The sequence below is a fragment of the Miniopterus natalensis genome, chromosome X (assembly GCF_054644295.1).
Source record: "Miniopterus natalensis isolate mMinNat1 chromosome X, mMinNat1.hap1, whole genome shotgun sequence".
Taxonomy (NCBI): Eukaryota; Metazoa; Chordata; class Mammalia; order Chiroptera; family Miniopteridae; genus Miniopterus; species Miniopterus natalensis.
The window spans coordinates 24,601,196-24,621,341 of NC_142103.1; the positions used below are offsets into that span (position 1 = coordinate 24,601,196).

Here is a 20,146-nt window from a genome sequence, read left to right on the forward strand (position 1 = left end):
ATTATAAAATTTTCTACCTGGAGAGCATTCTGCTAAGTGAAACAAACCAGTCAGAAAAAGACAAATACTATATGATTTCACTCATATGTGGAATCTAATGAACAAAATGAACTAAGAAGCAAAATAGACTCATAGAGAGCAGGCTGACAGCTGTCAAGTGGTGGAGGTTGGGGGGGCTGGCTAGGGGGGTGGAGGGATTGAGCCAAAAAGAGAAAAAACTCATGGACATGGACAACAATGTGGTGATTGCTAGGAGGAGGGATGAGGGGAGGTGGAGGAGAATATAGAGGGGATACATGGTGATGGATGGAGACTTGGCTTGGGTGGTGAACACACAATATACAGATGATGTGTTGTGGAATTGTGCACCTGAAACCTGTATAATTTTGTTAATCAGTGTCACAGCAATAAATTCAATAAAAAGGAAAAAATTAGTCATATAAAAAAATCAGAAAAAATTAAATTTTCTAGAATTTTATAAAAACAGATACAGTATGTATTCTGTTATCTTTATTTCCTTTATTCTGTTAACATTGAATTAAACTTGATCTTCTTTTTCTAGTTTCTCATTGACTTAATAACTTTTTCCTAATATAGCTATTTAGTGCTATAAGTTTCCCTCTAGGCACTGCATTAGCTATATTCCACAAATTTATATGTAACATGTTTTCACTTTCACCCAGTTAAAAAATGTCTAATTTTCAAATTTCTTTTGAGACTTACTCTTAAGCCATGGGATACTTAGAAATGTGTTATTTTCCAAATATTTTGAGAATATTCCATGTCTTTTACTGATTTTTTAAAACTTATTTTCTCAATTACAGTTTACATTCAATATTATTCTGTATTAGTTTCAGATATACTGCATACTGGTTAGAAAAGCATGTACTTTACAGAGTGGTCCCCCCTACATTTCCAGCACCCTCCTGGCCCCATACAGTTACCATATTATTGATTATATTCACTATGCTGTAATCTTCTTCTCTGTGACTTTCAATTTAACTCCATTGTAGTCCAAGAACATACTTTGTTTGACTTGAATAATTTAACTTTATTGAGACTTGTTATATGATCCAGATACGGCCTATCTTGGTAAATGTTCAATGTATATAGTAAGTAAAGAATATGTTTTCTGTTGTTTGGGTATTCTGTATAGATGTTAAACACATAAAATTTATTATTTGTTCAAACTTCTATATTCTACTTATTTTCTCTCTCAACCTATAAATTACTGAAGTGTTAACATGCTGTATGTTTTCCCTATCTTTTATATTTAACCTATTTGTTTTGATATTTAAAGTGGGATTCCTATAGGCAGCATATGGTTGGGTTCTTACTTTTTTTTTTTATTCTACCAATCTCACCCTTTAATTGGATTGCTGTGAGAACATTAACTTCAATAAGGTTATTGATATGGTTCTGTCTAAAACTACCATCTTGCTATTTTTATTTGTCCCAATTCTGTCTGTTATCCAATGTCTGGAAGCTATTGTTTTATATATATTGCCCATTTTTTGAGTTGTTAATGTGGGAGGGTAAATTCACCCTGTTACTTCATATTGCTGGAAATAGAAATCCTCCATGTTCTGTTTTTTATACTGATTTGTAATTTGTATCATGAATATTAGCCTTGTCTTTATATGTGTGCTACATATGTTCTTCCAGTTCATCACAGCCTTTAATTATATTTATGGTACATTTTTTCATAAAGACATTTAAAATTTTGATATTATATCATCCATTCTTTTCCTTTGGACTTTTATGTCATGCTTATAAATTCCTGACCTATATTTTCCTCTTAATCATCATGTTTTAAAAGAAGAAAAATAACTCCTCAGTATGAATGACTTTTATTTTTTACATCAAGTTTATTAATTATAAAAGTAATACATGCACATGGTAAAAACATCAAGTAGAACAGAGGGCTATAGATGAAAATGAAAGCTCCTTTCCTCTTCTCCCATTGCCCTTGCTTGCAAAATTCCTCTTGCCAGAGGTAACTCCTGTTAGGAACTTCTTGTATATATCCTTCCATATATACTCTGGACACATACATACACATGCATATTTATCCTTTAGTACACAAACGGTATTCACACACACAGTTCAGGGCTTTTTCATTTAACATTATATTTGAGTTCTTAATGTGACTGAGTTTTATCAGATATTTAGCAGACTGACAGAGGGACCAGGGTAGTCAGAGAACATGGTGTGGGAAGTACACAGGAAAAGGCATATTCATCTCTGTAAGGCCAACGCTTAGCACAAAACCTGGCACATAATAAATGTGCAATGATAAGTGTTAAATAACTAAAGGGAAAGAACAACTTGAGAAAACTGGAAACGAACTACCATTTTGACCACTCTTCTCATGCCAGGCCTGGTCTTAAGAATTACCATCTCCCAGTGCAGGAGGGAACAACACACAATGATAAAGACATGGAGCAGCTGGACCTTTCACTTGCAATAACTTCCGACGGGGTGTCTTCTCCAACTAGAATCATCACTTTTAACACATACATTTAGTTCAAATGCAGATTACACTGACTACGCAGCAAAAATCTGGGAACTCAAAGACTAAAAGCTGAGTTATATTACAGGTACACACTTATACAAACAGCTACCATTAATTGGTGCCTACTATGAGGTAGGCATCATGTTGGGAATAGTGGCACTGCAAGATTAATGTTAATCTATGCCCATTTTATAGAGGAGAAAATGGAGGCTCCAAGAATCTGAGTGACTTATTCAGGGTCACACAGCTAGTCAAGGAGCTTCTAGGGACAACTCCACCTTAATCAGATAAGCTACTTTTCTGTCAATCCCACACCACATTCTCTCCTATTTCAATGGCTTTGTGCTATTTCCTTTGCCTGGCATTTCCTTTTTCCACTTCTCTTACCTGGTGGTTTGTGGAAGCTAGGCAGAAATAGAAACATGGGATTGTGCAGGATCTGTGCTACACTAAATGGGCTCATTCACATGTTGTTTTTCATTATTTCCCTGCCTGAATTGGGTATTGGGAAACCTGGCTGGATTCCAGTCCCAACTCTCCTAATGAGCTGTGTGACCTAAAGATAGACAGAACCTCATCTTCCAACCTCCCAAGGCTTTTGTGAAAACAAAGTAAACATTATAACACAATATATGAATGCAAGGTATTACTTCTGAAGACATATGAACTAAGGCGCTTCTGCCTTTTATACCCTACTTAATGGGTGATTATATGTAAGAAATAGAAATCACTGCTGCTTATTTCACATTAGTATCTTCAGCAAAGGTTAACAGGTTTAGAACAATAGTGTACAACTGTTCAAAATGGTGACAGATGGAGGGGGTCTGTATGCATCTGATTTGAGGGCTCTCCTTGGAAACTACCAGGTAATTCCAGGCTTGCTCACTTTTAAAGCTTCCATCTTTTTGAATGTTTCTTCATGTAAATGATCCGTGTCAATGCTATGAAAAATGAAAAGAATCTTGTATCAAGTCAAGCCAATGGATGCCTTCAGCAGCTTTCCTATTCTCAAGGATAAGATTCCCATTCACACTTTCTCCCTGGCACCACTAAGTTACTTCATCCACTTGGCTATCAACCTCCTTTCTTTCTCAGCCTCAGCTCCTTCCTTGGGTTTCAAAAGAAAATTATTAACTTCCTTTTGAACTCTCACTCCTGTCCAAGGCCCTGCTCCATTATTCCACTAGTTCCTCCTCCTTTATCTGTAACCTCTCCTTTCTCTCAGCCTACAAATTTGCCTATCCTAAAACAAGTCAAGAAAGAAAAATAATAACTCCCTTCTCCCTAGTCTGCTAACTTCCCCCCAGCTACGACCCCACATCTCTTCTCCTTTTCACAAACTTTTTGAAAAAGTAGTCTTATCTCCCATCTCTTCAAGTCACTGCAACCTGGTTTCCAGCCCCATTATACCACTAAAACAGCCCATGATACTAGCACCTATGGCTTCCTAATTGCTAAATCTAATGGACACTTTTCAGTACTCATCCATTTGGACCTCTCTGCTGCCTTTGATACTGTTAAGCACTTTTTCCTTGAAACTCATTCTTCCCATAGTTTCCAGGACACCTTTCTCTCCTGGTTTTCTCCACGGGTTTTCCTTCCTATGTCCATCTCTTAGAAGATATTGCTGAGGGCTAATTCCCCAGAGATGTCCCTCAGAGGTTCTCTTCTCACTCTCTCTAAGGATCTCATCCATTGTCATGGCTTCAGTTATCTCCAGGGCACACTCCAACATCCAACTGTCTACCTACTAGAAAATTTTCCCCAGTGTCCTACAGGCACTTCAAGCTCCACATGTGTCTCTGATTAAAACTCAATGACTACAAAAGAAGGTACAAGCTCTTTCAGGTGTATGATGAGGTACAGTTTTTAGTTTTTAATGGATAGAAGCTAATCTTTATCTAGCAAAGTGAAATGAGTAGCCCTGCTAGTTTTACAATTGTAGAGTAAGTAGACATTTAATGCCATGGAAGTGTAACAAGACCTTTAGAATTTTTTCAGTGACTTAGCAAAAGCTGCCTTGCCTCCTGATTTGTAGAACTCTCTGCTGGGGAAGAGGTGGGGCAATATGCTTATGAAGCCCATAGGTCTTCTGGGAGTTAAGAGACCAGTTACTTCCAACCTTTTCTTCCCAAATTTAGAATTAGGAACATGGATCAGGGTGAGCTAGGGAGATTTATCCTGGGTGCCTGGGAAAGGCACCAAGGCCCCTAAAATAAAATTATCTTGAAGAAAGAAGACTTAAGTGGGGTCCCTGACTCACCTCAGGGGCCTACATCTTTGTGGGCAAGGTCATGTTTCACACATATATACCTGTGGCTGATTCAAGAAGCTCCTCTAGACCTAGCCACCCTGAAACATGTAGTACTTTAGAGAAAGATGGCTGCATATCTGGGTGTGGACAAAGATATCTATAACCTCAGAGCCCAAGTATAATGGCACTGCAAGCCTCACAGGGATTCAGAGCAGCCAAGACACCACCATCCAATCACCAAGCTTCCGTGGGACCAGGTAAGGTCAGTTCCCAAAATCAGCCACCTACAGCAGTGAGAAACAGGAGCAGGAGTGGACTGATTCTTCAACCAGCTTCGGAAGCAAAGTGTCTCCATCCTTGGGACGAGTTTTGAAAAGGTGAGTAAAGGCCCCCAAATGTACTGCTTCCAGAATATGTGTGAGAGAATTATGAATAAATTTGCACTCAGAATTCTGCTAATAGGTCTTATTAATCACACATGGCACAGAAGGCCTTGCCCCTCAGTCTCTTGTCTTGACACATTCTTCTGTGCACTTTATGCTCCAACCATAGCAAACTTCCTGGAGATTTCCTACCCCTATCCCCATCAAGTACCATAAACCATGCTGCTTATTGTCTCGTTACCCTTGCTCATGCTATCTCCTGAGCCTGCACTCCCCTTCTGTACCCTTATCCCCATGTCCCCTGGTTATAGTCCTGAGACTTAACTCAGGTGGCCTTTCCTCTAAGAAGCTTTCTCTGACCCTCTTGGGATCAGTGAGCTGTCTTTAGCCATTAATCTCACTTTCTGATTACCCAATTGCATTTATCAGTTTGTGTGTCTGTCTCTACCACTAAGCTCACTAGCTTCTGAGAAGCACAGATCATGTCTCATGTCTTATTATTCTTATCTACCCACACTTGGACTATCTGCCTAGCACACAGCAGATGTCCAGCAAGTGCTTGTGGAATAAATGAAGGTGAGCTTTGTCACTGTGAGACACAGCCTTTTTTTCCCCTTGACTATCTTCATCGAACATATTACTGTATCTTTGCCTTGCTCCTGGATGCTTTAAATTACTACTGGTATCCTACATGCATTTACTATATGCAAAGCACTGAGCCAGATTTACAGGGGAAAGTACAATAAGAAATAAAATTCAGACTTCGTACTCAAGCAGCTCTTAGAATATCACCTTCTTCTCCAGTCTTTCCAATTTCAAAGAAGACTCCCTCTTTTAGGATGCTCTCTTTAGATTTACCCCTTCTCTAGCCCACCACCACATTAAATGGTCCAGTTTCCTCTCACCTTACTTAGGTAAGTATATATTTCTTCTATTGATTTCAGTGTTGTCTGTCTTATACTCATTTTAACATTCAAAATTTATTTGAGGTCAGTAACTGGTATCTATTCTCTATGTGTGCATGTCCTTTATTTTGATTTCTGAGCTATTACTGCACACTGCTATCAACTTATTGATTGACAAGTTACAAGGTTTAAAGATTGGACTGAAAACACAATGGAAGCACATTGGTTAAAAGACAAAGAAAGAGTGAGAGAAACAGAAAATAGAACAACAATTTACAACAAAAAACAAATAATGGCATGTCATCACAAAATAATTTCTCCTTTCTGTGACTGAGAATCTTTGCTAAAGCATACACACTATAGAGTGTTACCACATTAAATTACTCTATATATAAAGACATTAGGATTGATCATTGAGGTTATCTAAACCCGTTGACAATAGAATCCAGTAACCTCTTTATAAGAAGGAAACCCTGGAGGTCCCTAAATCCCTGAGACTCATCATGTTGTGAATAATTTCCTCTTCCTGGGCAGTAATCATCAAACTCTTGAGCCTTTGAAACTAACAGACTTTACTTTGCTAGTAGAGAACCAGCTTCTGTTTCAGCCAGACTTGTAATCAGGCTTTTAAGCTGTTTTCATTTACACTTCAATTCATAAAATTGGCTTTGGAATGTGGAATTTTTACACTTAGCCTTTATTTTCCATTACATGTTCCGGTTCTGAATGCCATAAATGAATGGTCATTTGGCCACCGGTTCGTTGCGAACAGAGCATAGCTGTATCCCAATTAAGAGTTACTTTGTGCATTATGCCAATTTACAGAGATGGCAGACAGACATAGACCAGAAAGGAGAAAAACCTTCACTTTCTTTAATTGCATCATTATAGCTTCATCCCCTTGAGTCTTGAAGACTCTCAAAATGTAAACATTAAGTCTTCTATCAGGCATTAAGAGAGGAAAGGGAAAGGGTCTAACATTTTTGGGGTACCTTCTATGCACCAAGGGTTGTACTAGGTTCATTCATAATTGACATCTTTCTTCACTCAATCCCCATGCTAGCACCAGGGAGTCAGGTACTCGTATTAGCTCCATTTTACAGAAAAGGATACTAAAGTTCAAAGAGGTTAAATAAGCATGGTCATGCCATTAGTAGATGCTAGACCTAGTATTTAAGCCAGACCTAGCTGAATCTAGATCCAGTGCTTTTGCCTACACCCTGTTGCTTCTCTTAGCAGCGAGATCTAGCGCTGCCTGTTCATTGCATCTCTCCCTGCCCCTGTGTCCAAGGAAGAAGCCTATAAGTAATTTCACTTACTTTGATATTTTGCCTAGGAATGGCCTGCCATCACTACAATAGGTTATGATCAAACCTAACATGCCTGTCCTGACCCTGTCCTTTCCACTCCCCTCACCACAGTAACTTACTAGAATGTCTGTAGTTTATATATTGGATGAATCAGTGCATCACACAGCATTTGCACTCCAAAATCCTTGAGGTCATTTCCACTTAAGTCTATCAATGTTAGGTTCTCATTTCTGTTCAGAACAGAGGCAAAGGTTCCACAGCACCCATCTGTGAGATGACATTTTGCTAACCTGTAGGGGATTAGGGATTCAAGAAAGAAATCAGTCTTATCTCAAGTTCCACAATGACCCTCCATTTCTGACCCTCCATTTCACATACAGCCTGGCAATAAGAGCTCAGTGGGCAAAGAGTCCTTGTGTACTTACCATAAGGTCTTTAGTTTGCAGGGTATTTCAACCCTTCACATAGCAGCTTCATGCCCTTGTCCCCTAGGGCATTGTCATTGAAGTCAAGATATCTCAGGTGTTCATTGGTGTAGAGTGCATTACACAAATCCTGACAACACTCTCTAGTCAGGTGACAGGTCCACAATCTGCTAAGAAGTAAGGTAGAGAAGTCTGGCATAATTTCATTTGCACTGAGTTACTTTAGGAATTATGTTTGCCCATTAAAAAAAACACATCAGAAAATCAGAGCCCGGCCAGGCGTGGCTCAGGGGTTGAGCATCAACCTAGGATCCAGGAGATCATGGTTTGATTCCCAGTCAGGGTACATGTCCAGGTTGCGGGCTCGATCCCCAATCGGGGGCATGCAGGAGGCAGCCAATCAATGATGACTCTCTCATCACTGATGTTTCAACTCTCTCTCTCCTCCTCCCTTCCTCTCTCTGAAATCAATAAAGATATATTTTGAAAGAAAGAAAGAGAGAGAGAGAAAGAGAGAGAGAGAGAAAATCATTATGAAAAAAAAAAAAATCCCTTGGACCAGGGCCATGCAAAGATTGCGGAGAAGGGAAGATTTATTTCCCCCATATTATTTAGGTCTTCATTTATTGTTTCTTTGGAGATTCAATCACCAGGCCAAAAAATGCCCATTTAATTTTCGAAGTTGCTGAAATATCAGGAAACTCTGCCTGTGGTTATAGTCCAAGACACTTAAAACAGATCCTTTAATGGACAGTCAGGCTGTTTTAATCCTTCACACTTCAGTCTCAAATCTTCAACTTTGTTATTAATTAGAAGTAGTCTTGTCAGGCTCCAAGTAGAGTTCAGGACTTGGGTGAGGGTCTCACAATAAGCTACAGAGAGGGAACATTCGGAAAGCCTGAAGGGATGGGGACACCAAGGTAACTGTTAACCATGGCAGCAGGGAGTCCCAATGAACCTCAAATGCTGAAATCCCATGAGAAGGACAAGAACAAGCAGACACTTACGTAAGATTCTTGACTTTACCCTTCCCATGCTGTAGACCCTCAGAGAGATGCTGTACTCCCGTGTCCCACAAGGCACTGGTAACCACAAATAGCTCTTAAAATTCGACTCACTTGCAAGATATAGGAGAGTTCCACACAGCTAGCATCTGTGAGATAACATGTGCTCAATCTACCCAGAGAAAAAGAAGAAAAATTAGGCACTGCTGTCATTTAGCTTTCAGGAAATGTTCTCCGACCCTCCCCATTTAGCTAAATCTTAGCCATCTTTTAAGTTCCAGCTCCCGGCCCACCTCCTTCACAGAGTCTCCTCCTGAGGCCTCCAGCCCATAGTGACCTCCTCACTTACCCTGGGCTTATCTGGCATTTCTAAATGATTCCACAGTGTTGGGCACTTGACTACACATTGAAATGTATTGCTCTCCAACTGTTTCACATCTGTGCATCCTTAAGGGTAGCCTTGTCACTGGTGGTCCTTCTGGTAAGTTGACATCTAGTCCAGTGCTAGGTGCATAGTAGGTATTCTTTATAAAGTTAATATTTAATTAGTGTCATTCTTGTAAATACATAAGATGGTAGTATACTGGAAAGAAAATGAAATTTGGAGACAGATTTTGGAGTCATATCCTGGCTATACCACTTTTTAGTGGTGTGACCTTAAACAAATCATTTTTCCACCTGTACCTCAGTTTCCTCATCTGTACAATGGGGCTAAGAAAACCCATCTTATGTGAATATTGCAAGGGGTGAATTAGATGAAGTAATTTCTGGCAACCACCAAGCATAGACACCGGCACAGAACAGGTGTTCAACAAACTCAAGAGTCATAAGATAATAATGCCAAATAGTTTTATAAAAACTTACTCTAGTTTCTCCACTTTACAGTTGGAATGTGTGAGACCCTCACAAAGACACTTCACCCCTATGTCCCCAAGGGTATTTTCACTTAGGTCCAGCTCAGTGAGGTTTGGATTGCAAATGAGAACAGAGGCAAGATACTTGCAAACAGCCTCTGAGCTTTCAGGGAGAAAGCTAGCACACAACCTGGAAAGGAAGATGAACAGAGACAGAATTGGCCACTTTATTGTCCTACGCATCTCCTACCAACAATCTCTCTTGAGCAGAGAAAATAAAGGCCCACAAGTAAAAGTCCCCCAGCCTTGAGTATGTCACAGCCCCTTTTCCCTCATGGAAGATATTGAACTTGACAACCACCATAATCCACATGAGCCAACTCCTTAAAATAAGTATCTCTCTATATTTATATACATCTTATTGATCCTTTTTCTCTGGAGAACCATGATTAACACACATATGATAAACTTTTTCTTAAGATCATTACCATGGACTTTGAAGTCAGACATATTTGAGTTTTGAATTGTGCCTTTGTCATGTTATTCAGTCCTTTGACCTTGGGCTTCTGTTTCCTCATCTGCTAAAATGGGGATAATAATCTGAACCTCTCAGAGCTATTGTTCTAATGAAAGGAAATCAGGCATTCAACACTTAGCACAAAGCAATTACTAAATAAGTGGTTATTATTGTCATTGATGTTATTACTACTTATAGTGAAAATTCTCTTCCTTAACTTCTTTCATGGGAACAACTTTAGATACTGCCACTTCTATCCTTCCTCTTTATGATTCCTTGGAAGGTTTTGATCACACAACATCCATCTTGAATTGCATATTTTAAAATTTTTTTCTTGCAATATGGAAATTAATAGTTACTACTTACTTGAGCATCTGTAATTTGCAATTTGGATCTTCTAAGCCTTCACAGAGCAATTTCAAAGCTGAAGCATCCAGTTTTGTTTCACTAAAATCCTGGTCAGTGAATGAGTGACTGGTGCTGAGAATAGCTGGTAGCAGCCCACAGGAAGCAGGAGAAATCAGGCATCAGTAAAACCTTCAGAGAACAGAAGAATGACCTCATTACCTCATTCATGCTCTCCCTTGACACAAACAGAAATTGACAAAAATTATATGAACACAGATAACAAATTTTCCTGCTACCAGTTACCTGAATGTCTGTAAGATACAGTTTGTCTGTGTTAATCTTTCACAAAGAAGTTTCATTCCTGAATCTTCCAGGGTATTTTTTACAAATCCCATATCTGTCAGATACTGGTTGGTTTCAAATACTAAGAAGAGGTTTCTACCACAAGAAGCTGTGAGGTGGCAGTAAATCAGTCTGTGTGGAGAAAGACATTTCAGAGAAGAAAGAAAATAGGATTCTCTTTAAAGGTACCTATTTGTACCTTATTGATGTAATGAATTATTTCAATTCATTCAACAACTAATTTATTGGGTGCTTACCACTGTTTGAGATGCTGAAAACACAAATAATTATGCCCCAGACCCTGCACTCAAGAAATGCACAGTTAATGAGGGAAAAATAGAAAATCATGAATTATAATACAATATGAAAAATACTGCAAGTGGTATGGACAAAATACCATGAAGACACAGAAAGGTGGCACAATTCTACCTTGCTTTGGGTAGGGTTTGGAGGATCAAGAAATACTTATAAGAGGAAGAAATAATTGAGTGCTGTTGTGAAAGGGAATAGAAATTAAATACGAGTTAGGTGGATGAGAAGAATGGGAGTGGGGAGAGGGGCTGAGGGACAATCCACTCATGGAGCAGCCGTTGCAAAGGCCAAGAGGTAAGAGAGAGGATGCTTCATTTGAGAAACTTCCAATTATCTGCTATGGCCTATTTTAAAAGACTGGAAGGATGTATATCAAACTATTAACAGTGGTTATCTTCCAGATTGGGGGAAGGGTGGCGTTATAGGGAGACATTTACTTTCTAGGTAAGTAAAAATTATTTATATATACAATTATTATATACTTAAAATTATAAGAAGTTATAAGAAAAAATAGCCTTTTTAATTTGAAGAAAAATGTAATACATCCTTATTAATAAATAATTTTTACAATAGAGAAAAATATAAAAAATGTTTTTTAAAAAATGTACTATATCCCTGCCCTAGCAGGTGGTTAGAGCATCCACCCACTGACTGAAGGGTCCCAGGTTTGATTCCAGCCAAGGGAACAAACCTCGGTCACAGGCTCAATCCCCAGCCTGGGGTTGGGGTGTGTGTGGGAGGCAACCAATGGATGTGTCTCTTTCACATCTATGTTTTTCTCTCTCTCCCTCTCTCTCTGGAAAGCAATGGAAGAAATATCCTTGGGTGAGGATTTAAAAAAAAAAAAAAAAGTACTATATTCTTACCTCCCAGAGACAACCAATGTTAAGAGTCTGGTGTATACTCTTCCACTCTTTTTCTAAGACACTTGTGCAAAGACACACACACACACAGATTTGTTTGTACGTTTTACGAAAATGGAGTTATACAAACATTACATCAACTTTACATGCACTTTGCCATTCAGTCCTTATTGTAAGCCCATAGACAGAAACTGAGATTCTGTTATTGCACAAGGTTATATATAGTAAGTGGCAAAGTAGGGCTCAACCTGGGGTAGGTCTGGTTTATCCCATAAGCTTCAGAAAGCCATTGGAGGTTTAAAGAGACAATGACCATCCCTCTGATGACAACGGAGGACAGGAGACAGACCTGATATCAAATGGTTGTGGGGAGAAACGGCAGGCAGTACGGGCGGGGGCGTGGAGGGAGGCAGGTTCGATATAGTCTCAAGTGTACGTGGAGCCAGGATTTATGACTATTCAGTTGAGCAGACTGTTCAGTCTTGGGTCGGAGGGTATGTGTGTGTGTGTGGGGGGGGGGTCAGGCTGTTCCCGGGCCCCACGTTCTTCCTTCAGTGGAACCTGAGGCAGCTGAAATGTAGGGGCTCTTTCCAGTTCTAGAACATTCCATCTCCAGGAAGAGAGCGCCCCCCCTGGCACGGGACAAACCATTGTGGTGGTGAGAGGGGGTGAAATTTTTTTTTGTAATTGATTATGAGCACTTCGCATTCTTGGATCTAAGTCTTTTCTGACCACTCCTGTTTTTTCCACCTTCAACAGCTCTCAACACTGTAGCGGGTCCCCCGATGTCCCGGGGGTGAGTGGGAAGGACCTTCCTGGCTCATCCACTCCCACCCTTGCTGTCTCTGGAAGTTGGAACAGTCCTGGGGTATAAGGTTCCAGGGTGGCGCTCAGGCTTCCTTTCCCTGGCGCCATTGAAAAGAGAGGTACCTCTTCTCTTTGGGTTTTGGTGTGGTAGGCAGGAGTGGTGGGGGGCATGGTCAGCGGGCGTGTCCAGCGGGCGTGTCCAGCGGGCATGGTCAGCACACATGTCCTCCGGAGCCCACCCGGAGAGGCGAAGCCTGGTGGGAGGTATCCTGTGGGGCGGGGAGAAGGTCTGAGGAGGGTGAGGAGGGCAAGCGGATGGGAGGAGCCTGGGGGGAGGGGCTGAAGGAAAGCCGAGGCCCTCACGGTCCCTAAGGGACTGACAACTAGTTGATTCATCCCTGCAGAGCCACCCCGCCCCTAAGGCCCTCCGCCATCATGGCCTTGAGACCCGACGACCCCTCTGGTGGGTTCCGGCATAGCAATGTGGTGGCCTTCATCAATGAGAAAATGGCCAGACACACAAAAGGCCCTGAGTTCTACTTGGAGAATATGTCCCGTTCCTGGGTGGAGGTAGAAGACAAGCTCGGGGCCATCCTGGAGAGCAGCGCAATGACCAGCGAGGCCAAAGAGGCCTGCGCCTGGGGTAGCCTGGCCCTGGGCATGCGCTCTGCCCACAGGCAGGGCCACTTACACGCTTGCAGGGTGCAGTGGCTGCAAGACTTCACCAAACTGCACAAATCGGCCTCCCAGGCCTTGGCCTGCAACATGAGGGAACTCACTGCGCAGCACGAGATGGAGCGCAAGGAGGCAGCCTGCCGGCTGCAGCTGACCCTGGACAAACTGGCTGAGGTTCAGAAAGAGAAGGAACTGCTGAGATGGAAGCTTCTCCGAGCGGTAAGATTACCCCATTTGGTACTGCCCCCTCTTCCCTCCCTGTCCCTCCCCGCGCCACCCCCCAGAACGTGTCTTAACCCTGCCCGCTTCTCTACAGGAGATGGCATCTTCCTGGGAATGGCAGCAGGTTACAGAGGAGCCAGGCCTGGCTACTACCAGTGTATTTGAGACAAAAGGAGCAGGTGAGGAGAAAGATAAGGTGGGGGCTGCCGGTACTACTACTGCTACTGGTACTGTAGGAGGAAGAGAAAGAAGGATGGAGGGAGTGTAAGGGGTGGAGGCCTCCTGTAGCTTCACGGAGCTGTGGAGCAGAAAATGCATACCTATAGCAAGCAGAGGCAGGGGGATCTCAGATCAGTGGAAACAGCCATGCTTAATTTTTCTGGGACTCTCAAGCCTAGGTCCACCGTCTCACAAGCAACCCTTCTCGTCTAGCTTCCTGTCTCATTCACATACCCATTCTAATGCCCCTTATTCCCTTCCCAGAAGCACCCACACCATCCCCATCAGGGGCAGCCTTCACAGCAGGAGCTCCATCTCAGACTGCCTACTGGGGGCCCTCTGCTGTGGAGACCCAGGGAACAGATCCTCAAGAACCTCAAAGAGAAAAGAGTGCCTTTGAGCCCCAACAGCTGAGAAGACCTCCATCATCTGGCAGGCCCGAGGATTGGAACTGCCTTTGGTGTGATCCTGTGAATTTTCCAGGGAGGGAAATTTGCTACCACTGTGGGAGGGGCATCTGGTTACAGAACCCTTAAATTCAGAAATGTGAAATACAACAGAAACATATCCCAAAGGGATATCAATTTTCAGAGGGGGGCAGGTGGGGGGAAGGGGATGAGTTAGGAGAGTGGGACTAGTGGAGTTGGAGGGAGGCATGGTGGGAGGTGGGAGAGACATGTTTTGACGATCCTCTTTTGAGTTCCAGAGCATAAGTATTCAACACATCTCCCCTGTTATGACAACCAGAAATGTTTTGAAATATCGCCACATATCCACTAAGGGGTAAAATCGTCCCTCACTGGCAACCATGGAGGCAGTGAAGTACTTAGGAGAAGTCAGAACAAGGTAAAGAGAGTTGCCAGGCTAGCATTCTCAGCAGTGCCAAGGGCTTCAAGGGGCCCCTAAGACAGGAGGTGAAAAGTGTTCATTGGGTCTGGTATTCACTTTCGATCTTTGAGCAAATCTGGGTAGGGGAGGGGCAAAAGCTAACCTGACAGTACTGAGGAGAGAATAAGGAAGTGCAGTCAGTGAAGGGGGCTCTTCAAGGGCTCCTGGCTGTGAAGGGAAGGAGTGAGGTGAGATACATAGCTGAGAGAGGGTTCTTTTGAATATGGGAAAAACAGGAGCCATGGGAAAGGAGGCAGCTAAAGAAAGCTTGAAAACACAAGGAATATGTAAAAGAATGGAGCACATCCTGCATACAGTATTGGAGGCATATTTATTCTACTGCTCAAAAATATATGAAAGGCTAATTTTGTTTTTTTTGTGAAACAAAATCCCCGAAAGTATTGTGTGTATATGTATGCTGATAGATTTTTTTTGTGTGCCTTATGTTATAGATTTATGTTTGAATAAGCAAAGAAAAAGGTCTGGAAAGACATTTAGCAAACAACGTTATTACCTAGGAAGGTTGGGATCAGGGTCAGGGGATAGAAAGTAGGGGTGGATGAGTACAGGGGTATAGGGTGCAGTGGGGTGGGGTGGGTTAAAGGGCAGTAGGGTGGAGAGCTTATATATCTTCATGTATTTCTGTGCTGTGTAAAATGAAATAATTAAATGTCCACAAAAATACAAAAACAAAAAAAATAGAAGGGTGTGAATTTATTGGCACGAATGGGTTTAGAAAGGCTTTTCTTCCTTTGGGGCAGGAGGGAAAAGAGTGTGGGGAAACAAAGGGGGCTCATGCTTGTGTGCTAGTGATGTGAACAGACGACGAGACAAGGCACTTGAAAGTGAGTGAGGACAAAATGTCAGGGAGGCTTCTGAGCAGTGGCACTTTGGAGAATAACTGCAGGGGAGGGGTGCAGGGAGAGAAAAGGATTATCAAGTTGCATGGAGTGGGATTGGACACAACTGAAAGAAAACCAAGGAGGAGGACAGTGGGAGTCTGGAAGGAAAAGAAAGTTAAGTAAGTCCGGGATAGGTACCAGACACCAATCTCTTAGGCGTTACAGATTGCCATCTACTCACTATAGCAGAAACAGCACATGCAAATAAGAAAGAGGCAGGAGGGGCTGGCAGGGATCTGTGCCTCACTCCCTACTCTTAGGCTCACAGCACATCTTTTCTTTTGCTGTATTTCTACGGAGAAAGTGAGCATTAGTTAAACTTTGTTTTCAAGTCTAATCAGCTGGGAGTGCAACTTCTGGAAACCTAGTCTTTACCTGCAAATACCTAAGAGTTTGAAGGAAATTTCAACTTCAGGTCTTTGATTTTGCAGTATGGATTACGTAGTGCTTGGCAGAGCAAGTGTAGCTGTGACACTGGCAAACTGCAGGTGGAAGGTCCTAAGAGATAAGAAGGCAAAAATAATTTAAAACAAAATATTTAAAAACAAAAATTTTAAAAGGCTTATTTTGGCTTGTTACCATATTAGTACTAATTTACTTCTTCTAAAAACCTTAGGAGGTATTGAACCATTTTGCAGATATGGGAATTAAGGCACAAAAAAGCTTAAGTAATTTGCCCAAAGTCACTTAGGAACAGAACAGAGGTCAGTGCTCAGGTCTGTCTGACTCCAAAGCCAAAAAGCCATGTTACTGTGTGCCAGGCAGAGGTAGCCATTGACATACACAAATTATCTTATCTGGTCCTTAGCCCAATGACAGGTACTACAATCACCATTTTGCAGATGCTCAGAGAGGTCAGGCTATCTTGGTTGTCAATACTAGTAGAATTAATTGCAATAAGAACTAGGAAAGTTCAGTAGTAAACTCTCAGTTAACATGCTTGAAAAAGGAGTATTTTGGGTTAAATTTTGAAGAGATAAAGGCAATAGGGTGGGGGTAGAACTCCATCTAAGGCTGATTTTCTAGAAACCCCAAGGGAACCAGAAGCCTCTCTTTGTTTTCATCAGTGTTTAAAAACTCTAAATGTGTTTATCCATTATTTTATTTTAGAATATACAGTTGGATTGAAGCTGTCATAACTTTGTCAAGACATTGTAGTCAAAGTCAGTCATAATTCCAAGTCCATGTAACCTCTCCTACTCTTTCCCCATAGTCCCAAATTTTTGCTGCACGTCCTTTCCCCTCCCCACTTCCCTCAGCCACACATCCCGTGCTCATTTCTACCATTATGCTACTGCCCCTGAGGAAATACAACTCTCAGAGAAAAACTCAGGTTAACTCCTCAAATAGAGGCTTCTGCCTACTCATCTCAAGGTCCCTAACCCTTAGCTGGCCCCACAACTAAAGGAGAGACTATCAATCTTAACTGGAGTATTGAGAACAGACTTAAGACCAATGGCATTTTCTACATAACGGATACATGTTTTCTTCGCTGCTTTAGTCAGTAAATAGAAATGTATTTTATAGTATACAGTCTGTATTATGTAAATGGTTTACCTAAACCTCTTTGAACTCCAGCTCTCGACCCTCTGTGAAGGTGCCAAGTCTGGTGGAAAGAGCCCAGGCTTTACAGCAACACACAGAGAGTACAACTTCACCCCTTACAGACCTGGAGCTCTCTGAGGCCTCAGTGATGAAGTGTATGTAGAGGAGAGTGACAACCAATTCAGTGTTAAGTTTATAACCTTTTCCAGTATAGTCATCAACACCAAAATAGAGTCCTCAATGATAATTTTGATGACTTACATGCTCACAACCCATTATAATTATAGAGCACATTTACAGAGTGATAATGAAGATTAATAGACACATAGGCGCATACATAGTGGCTAGCACAGTGCTTGGCACATACCAAGTGCTCTAAAATGTTAGCTTTACCTCAGTGTCTACCTAGGCCAGTGTTCAATATATGATAGATATTCGATAAATCCTTATGTTGGTTGATGTAAAATATGGAATGTAGAAATGATTCATTTATTGACAATGCTAGAAATGATCATGTGCCTCAATATGTTAAAAAAACAATGAAGGGCCCAGCCGGCGTGGCTCGGTGGTTGAGCATTGACCCATGATCCAGGAGATCTGGGTTTGATTCCCAGTTAGAGCACATGCCCAGGTTTTGGGTTCGATCCCCAGTAGGGGGCATCTAAGAGGCAGCCGATCAACGACTCTCTCTCATCATTGATGTTTCTATCTCCCTCTCCCTCTCCCTTCCTCTCTCTGAAATCAATAAAAACATTAAAAAAACAACAACAACAAAAAAACAAGGCCCATCATTTCTGAAAACCAAAACACTGCAGAAAAGACATTACTATGTTCACTTTTTAGGTATCAAGGCTGGTAGTATGGATGCTGAAGCTCGCTTTTCCTCCTCAAATCCAAGTAAGTGCTGACGCTTCAGAGACACTGACAGGTGCCTATGACTGCTTTTTACACAGAATGACATAGCCAAAATGTCCATTTTTGTATAGGTAGGCTGGAGCAGTATAATTGACTGTAAATCAATTATCCTTTTTGCCTATTCTTCTTCCTGAATCTCCTACAAACAGCAAAACAAGTCTATTGGTTCAATCTGTAACCTAGAAGATTTATCCTTTATTTCTTCCTCAGTCCATTTCAATAACTCTTCTTGAAGTCCTGGAGAGACATTTCTTCCAAAAGAGTTTCCACAGCCTTTCCCTTTACTTTATGTAAGAGGCCAAATAAGTACAGTATTGTTAATGATGAAAACCCTTTTCCACATTGTTGGAATATTTCTTGCCACATTTTCCCCATTTGATCGAAACACATCCAGCTGCTGTCATTCTTTAGGGCATAGAATACAGTGGTCAAAAACTCTTAGAAACTGAAATGAAGGAAAGTGTAAACCTTGACACCTCCTTCAGCTTTTTTTTTGCAAAAAGTCATTGACAAAAGTGCAGCTGGTATCATACACTCCTATCCCATGTCTTCTGAGGTCGTCGACTTCAAATAGGACCTGCTGCTTCTGCAGTCCCTTCGCAGCCAAAGAGCAAAGCCCCACATGCAACTTTGTCCCTTCCACACAGAGATGCCTTGTAAGGGTTTTGAGGCACTTGGAAAAGTAGGACAGATACACATCACTCAGGGTCTGAAGTGAGGTCTTAAGAGTCCTGTCACCATCTCCCTGTGACTGCAGGACACTGCAGATCATCCAGGAGATGATGAGAAGACAATGTCAAGGCCTTCATTTTCTTGCAGACCATAAAAGACCCTCATTACTGCATCAGCACCCGAAAACTGACTCAAGAAATATGCTCTTTCAGCATATGTAAACCATAGTATCTCTGCCTGGATAGCTTGTTTTAATAATGAGTGGAGCTTCTTCATGGTGGTAGGACAGGCAGTTATCAGGAGGAAGGATTTGGGGAACAGTTTTTTCCTCACAAAACTACTGGCTTCCTCTCCTGGGAATTAGCACTAAGATCCTCTTCCTGGTCACCTACAGGGTACTGAAGCTCAGGAAACCCATCAAGAATGAACAGAAGCTTCTCTGGATACATTAAGAATGACGTCCAGGATTAGTCCATCCAAATCTTGAAAAGTGTTAGTGATCAGGTAAGCAGCACTAAGGTTAGCAATACGGTTTATTTCTCTGCAGTTTATGTAGATGAGATAGTCAAACCTGCCTGGAGTAATCATTCCTGCTGCCCAGTCAAACATGAACTTGTGTACCACAGCTGTTTTCCCAATCCCAGCACATCCCTGAAGTACCTACCACAGTTCGTGATGAGCTGGAATCCTCTTCATTAGGATCAAATACATGTTCCACTTCAATGAAATTATCTTGTTGAGGAATTCCACATGGTGTCTCTTCTGATATACTGTGCTCTTTCGCAACAAGCAGTCATGACTTTATATGCTTGTCATGGTGATAACATTTATTGACTCTTATTTAGGTATTTTTCTTTCAGATGTTTTCTAAATACTTCCCAGTAATCTAATGAGGTGACACTAAGAGTTACTAATCGCATAATACTAGAAAATAATACAAAAAGCAACTATAACTAATATCATCATCACCACCATCTCCACTGGGATGTCTCAAAGGCTCCTCAAACTTTACATGTCTAAACCTGAGTTCTTGATTTCTATGCTGCTGCCCACCTCCCACACAAAAAAGTACCCTCCCCAGATATCTCATCTCTCAGTGAAACTCTATCACCCAGTTTTTCAGAAAAATGTTAGGAATCATTCTTTTATTTTTCTTTGAATCCTTCACATCCAGTCAGTTAGCAAGGTCTATCATTTACACTTCCAAAATAAGCCTCCAATCCATTTACTTATCACTACATCCTCAAATACCACCCAAGTACAAGACAC

General features: G+C 41.5%; 2 protein-coding genes across 15 annotated transcripts in view; one reads left to right on the forward strand and one right to left on the reverse strand.

Annotated features, from left to right (window-relative positions):
- Window positions 1-1,848: 1,848 nt before the first annotated feature.
- LOC107526080 (ribonuclease inhibitor-like) overlaps window positions 1,849-20,146 on the reverse strand; it is a 34,614-nt gene continuing 16,316 nt past the window's right edge. For 3 of the 14 annotated variants that reach the window (XR_015713656.1, XR_015713653.1, XR_015713655.1), the window contains exons 3-10: window positions 10,819-10,989; window positions 10,534-10,704; window positions 9,661-9,840; window positions 9,146-9,379; window positions 8,800-8,968; window positions 7,793-7,959; window positions 7,487-7,657; window positions 1,849-3,456 (exon numbers count right to left, since the gene is read on the reverse strand). Coding sequence is in view for 2 of the 14 variants with exons in the window: in XM_087813301.1 (XP_087669427.1) it covers window positions 7,936-7,962; window positions 8,911-8,968; window positions 9,661-9,840; window positions 10,534-10,541 (273 nt within the window). In the remaining 12 variants the exon portion in view is untranslated. Of the gene's footprint in view, window positions 3,457-7,486; window positions 7,658-7,792; window positions 7,963-8,244; window positions 8,691-8,799; window positions 8,969-9,145; window positions 9,380-9,660; window positions 9,841-10,533; window positions 10,705-10,818; window positions 11,728-16,120; window positions 17,930-20,146 lie in introns of those variants that run through there. The other 11 variants (XR_015713657.1, XR_015713652.1, XR_015713651.1 and 8 more) reach the window with 11 other exon arrangements.
- TEX13B (testis expressed 13B) lies at window positions 13,275-17,453 on the forward strand. Its single transcript, XM_087829459.1, has 4 exons — window positions 13,275-13,733; window positions 13,831-13,915; window positions 14,220-14,415; window positions 17,324-17,453. The coding sequence occupies exons 1-4, from the start codon at window positions 13,275-13,277 to the stop codon at window positions 17,451-17,453; spliced, it is 870 nt and encodes a 289-aa protein (XP_087685585.1).

Bases quoted from the DNA above. Each gene is read 5' to 3' on its own strand.
- TEX13B (XM_087829459.1), top strand. From the start codon at position 13,275: ATGGCCTTGAGACCCGACGACCCCTCTGGTGGGTTCCGGCATAGCAAT. The intron at 13,734-13,830 runs GTAAGATTACCC...GCTTCTCTACAG, and splicing joins GATGGAAGCTTCTCCGAGCG to GAGATGGCATCTTCCTGGGA. The intron at 13,916-14,219 runs GTGAGGAGAAAG...TTCCCTTCCCAG, and splicing joins ATTTGAGACAAAAGGAGCAG to AAGCACCCACACCATCCCCA.